Raw genomic sequence first — 3,923 nt, 5'->3', positions numbered from 1 at the left:
ATTTAAACACAGTACTGCTTAAAAAAGTTTACTGTCAAAAATGAAATCCAAACGGTTTATTAAAATTTAACATTTTCATTTTGGCTTTTTCCAAAGAAACCATTTATATCTTGTGAAAATTATTTAAGAGTATTTAATTATACTGTACTGAATTCAAACATAAAGCACAAAGTAGATCTTTACATTAAACTGGGTTTTGCACACAATGTGAATAATCAGAAATAAAGAGACTATTTTGAGGAGAAAAAAAAAATTTATCTAGACAACATGCATACCATCAGTTACTTCTCAACCTTAAAAGGTACCTGAAAGGAGAGTTTTGTAGAACAAAACAAAGACTCATTAATACACTTAGTAAGTCAGTGGTCATCATGCCTTTTTAATTCTAGTAAAGTTTAGTCTACATAGAACAGCTAACACAATGAGGTGTGCAAGTCATAGGGATAGCCAGAAGCCTGAAACAAAGTCTTAAAGTTCTACAGGACAAGAAAGCCTAAACACAGTACCACTAGGTTATTTAAACTATGAAAAAAAAAAAAAAGGAAAAAAAAGATTTTTTACGATTATCCACTTCCTTGTTGAGAAAGGGTTATGGACTGAACATAAAGGGCCCAAGCTGAAAAGCTCCACAGTTCTACTCTAACAACTTTTTAAAATAAGGTAATGATAATGAGCATTCCTTCTAGCAGCATGTACAGTTCAGCTGCGAGTGGCTGCCTAACAGCGCTCCTTTATGCATACCAGGAGAATCATGTCCAGTTTTGCCATTTGTGGATAACGATGACAAGATACAAAAGCATGTGTTTGCCATAAATAGCTCTGGCTAACGGAGGATTGCTCACACAGAGCAGATCAAATTCTCTATAAGGACAGCATTATCTGGCTCCCAGCCAAAACACGTCCCCGACACAAGCCTTAGTAGTGGCAAACACTTTTCCAGTTCTATTTACATAGAAGCTAACAAAGTAGAACGGTTCATTTAGGCTATTTCTTGTACCAAGTCCATCTTAACTGCAACACTCGAGAAGCAAAAATTATTTACCAGATTCATATTTGCATATCATATAACTGTCACTACACATCATCCTACCAACAAAAAAAAAAAAAAAAAAAAAGACAGCGAGCTGTAAGATTTCGTGCAAGGTTTTACTCTGACACGTAGAACTTTAAGAACATTCAGGTACGAAACACACTGCGTGGTTAATTCGTGTTTTTTACGTTTCTGACACAAGTATGTCATGGAACTAATGGTCTCTAGTAGTGGTAGCTTCTTTAACGGTAAACTAGGATCAGGTCCTTTATCGAATGATCAGAACAGAGCCACAAAGTATTGTAAAGGAGTGCCTAAATCATGATTAGGAATGAAAAACTTGCATTATTTAAGATGAGATTAATGATCTTTTGTCTTTACAATACTTTCCACAGAAGTTATTTGAAATATGCTTAAATTAAACATACTTAAAAACTGTATTTTCCAATGAAAACAAGGCAACATTCTGTAATATGCCACAAGTTTTATTGCAACGTGGCCAGTTTTTGATCTCAAAGAACAATGTTCCATTTAAGGCTCTTTTTAATACAGAAATTGCCACCATGACTGATGTTTTACAAAACTTTAGTGTTTCAAGACTCACATGGTAAACAGATAACTTCTACTCCTGTTCAGTAGTGTACATTCAATGGAAAACAAAAGGCATCGTAACAGCTACTTCGTTTATAAAGATATGCATGTAACAGGAATGAAACTGAGGTACTACAATAATTTGATGACACAGTTACAGCAACTTAATTGGCATTCCTTTGAGGGGGGGCGCAGGTCAAACATATTACAAAAAAGTGCTTTAAATGCATAGTGTTGTGTGCTGCCATGTCACAAAAATAGGCTTGTCAAGGCAGGTGAGGTGTATGAATGCACAAGAGCCTCATGGAACTGCAATCAAGTGCAACTGTAAGTAATACTGTATAGAGTCTACCATCCGACCAGTGGACAATACTTTCAAGGCATTCAATTAGCTTACCCTTTGCTGTCTGCTAGACTATTCACATTAACTATCACATTCATTGTACATGTTGCAAGGAACGCCTGCAACGTCAGTTTTGGCTAAGAGTATGACGTGAAAGCATTCCTTGGATCCTACGTAAAACTACCAGGATTAAACAGTCTAATGGCAATCACTGGTAGACTGCTTAACAATGACATCTCCTTCAGGGGCATTAGGGAAAGGACTTATTTTTTTGAGAAGGAAAGGGGACAGGGAGACTAATACTATTCCAATTGAACGAGCTGCAGAAATGGAAGCTCCTTAGATCCAGATGGCACTTGTCTGTCTTTTTATAAGGGTTTTCCTTCAAGTGAAACTACCACGTTGCCTCCCAATTTCTCTCCAAGTGTTGAACGGTCCTTAATATCATCCAAACCATTTACTTGCCACTCATGTTTAATACCTGAAAGACAGACGGACAACAGTGTACTTGTGAGAACCTCAATATCTAAACAGCATTATAATTAATGTGCAAAACATTTTTAGGTCTGTACCTGTAAATTTCTTTTTAATGGCATCTTTAGAGCTTGCGTAGATCATCTTGCTTTTTAAAGGTGCACTTTCAGGAGCCCTTTAAAGGAAAGAGGAAAACCACAACAAAACAGTTATTCAGTCATCCAGTGTTAACTCCAGAATATTCAATTTTAGTAGCAAGCTTTTCTTTTACACACCAGAATATAAATACCAGGTCTTCTTTCTTAGATTCCTTTGTCTCATATGTGGCATCATACAAAGCGTATCGGCAATCATTCAAAGGTAGCAACTTCACAAAGGCTGTATAAGGGTCCTCCACAGTATCTCCAATGTCACCAACCAGTATCTGCTTTGACTCCTCTACAATTATTTGTTTTTTGTCATCACTTAAGCAGAAGAGAACGGCTTTCTTTCTTTTTTTAATCTCCTCTGGGGTTGAAGATTTCCTTACTTTCATGTCATTAAACACCTTTATGACTTCATCATTCACTGTTACTCCAGAAGCCTGTAAAATGAGATCAAAGGAATAATTTAAACAGTAAAAATCAACATTTGCCAGAAAAGATGATAGCCCACAGTGCTAGATAAAGAAGTCTGCCTGCCCCCCTAACAATAAAAATACTATACTCAACCTGAATACACTAGGAATTTGGTAATCTTTGCAGGACTGGAGCAGAAGATATAAAGGAGGTGTAAATTCTGTACTCTCCTGTTGCAGATCTCAGCATCTTCAGCTGTGATTCTGGATAGCAGCTTTATACAACTAGGCACACAACTATACTACTCAAGCAGTTTTCCATTACCTTATCATACATTTTGCTTATTTGGGGTGAGGAGGAGAGCGGGACGGGAGGAACTGAACATAGGAAAGCAGTTTGTAGTTTTGGGCTGGGATGAGGGGGTGGGTTTTTTGTTCTTTTTTTGTTTGTTTGTTTAAAGCACTACAGCAGCAGCTCACATCCAGCACTGTCATGACTCTCATTTTGTTGGGTGATGTAAGGCTCTACAAGCAGCAGAAATGTTTTCTGCATTGTGTCAGCTTCAATGCCGCACTTGAAAAATTCCTTAATTTTACTTCGTACTGCTGCACAAGTATTATCTGCCTGCTCTTCCTTCACACATAAATACCAGTTACAATGTGTACAGCTCCCCAGTAAGCCGTTCAAAACCCAAGCCTAAAAACCAGCAAGAAAACAAAACACTGACAGGGAAAACGGGGAGCTCACGGCAGAAAGAAAATAATTTAGCGAACCCCACTGCGAGCGAGGGAGCTAAACCCACCCGCAGCGCCCTTGCTCTGGCTCCAACAATCGCCTCTGAAGAGGCGGGCGCTGCCAGAGCCGGCTGCTGGGGGAAGGCAGGTGCACGGCTCGCTGGAGCCGGCGGCTTTGTCCCTGAGGGAGCCCG

At 38.6% G+C, this 3,923-nt stretch overlaps 1 protein-coding gene across 1 annotated transcript; it reads right to left on the bottom strand.

Moving 5' to 3' along the window:
• Positions 1-256: 256 nt before the first annotated feature.
• CFL2 (cofilin 2 (muscle)) lies at positions 257-3,021 on the bottom strand. The gene is made up of 3 exons (XM_010291152.1): positions 2,714-3,021; positions 2,537-2,613; positions 257-2,445 (listed from the first exon to the last, which is right to left on the bottom strand). Exons 1-3 carry the CDS (start codon positions 2,971-2,973, stop codon positions 2,333-2,335), a joined length of 450 nt encoding a protein of 149 aa, XP_010289454.1. The 5' UTR covers positions 2,974-3,021; the 3' UTR covers positions 257-2,332.
• Positions 3,022-3,923: the final 902 nt, after the last annotated feature.

Source organism: Phaethon lepturus, unplaced genomic scaffold (assembly GCF_000687285.1).
Source record: "Phaethon lepturus isolate BGI_N335 unplaced genomic scaffold, ASM68728v1 scaffold987, whole genome shotgun sequence".
In the NCBI taxonomy this organism is placed as follows: Eukaryota; Metazoa; Chordata; class Aves; order Phaethontiformes; family Phaethontidae; genus Phaethon; species Phaethon lepturus.
This window is presented reverse-complemented; position numbering and strand designations above follow the sequence as displayed.

Bases quoted from the DNA above. Each gene is read 5' to 3' on its own strand.
- CFL2 (XM_010291152.1), bottom strand. From the start codon at position 2,973: ATGAAAGTAAGGAAATCTTCAACCCCAGAGGAGATTAAAAAAAGAAAG. The intron at 2,614-2,713 runs GTGTGTAAAAGA...TTTCCTTTAAAG, and splicing joins GACCTGGTATTTATATTCTG to GGCTCCTGAAAGTGCACCTT. The intron at 2,446-2,536 runs GTACAGACCTAA...TCTGTCTTTCAG, and splicing joins CATTAAAAAGAAATTTACAG to GTATTAAACATGAGTGGCAA.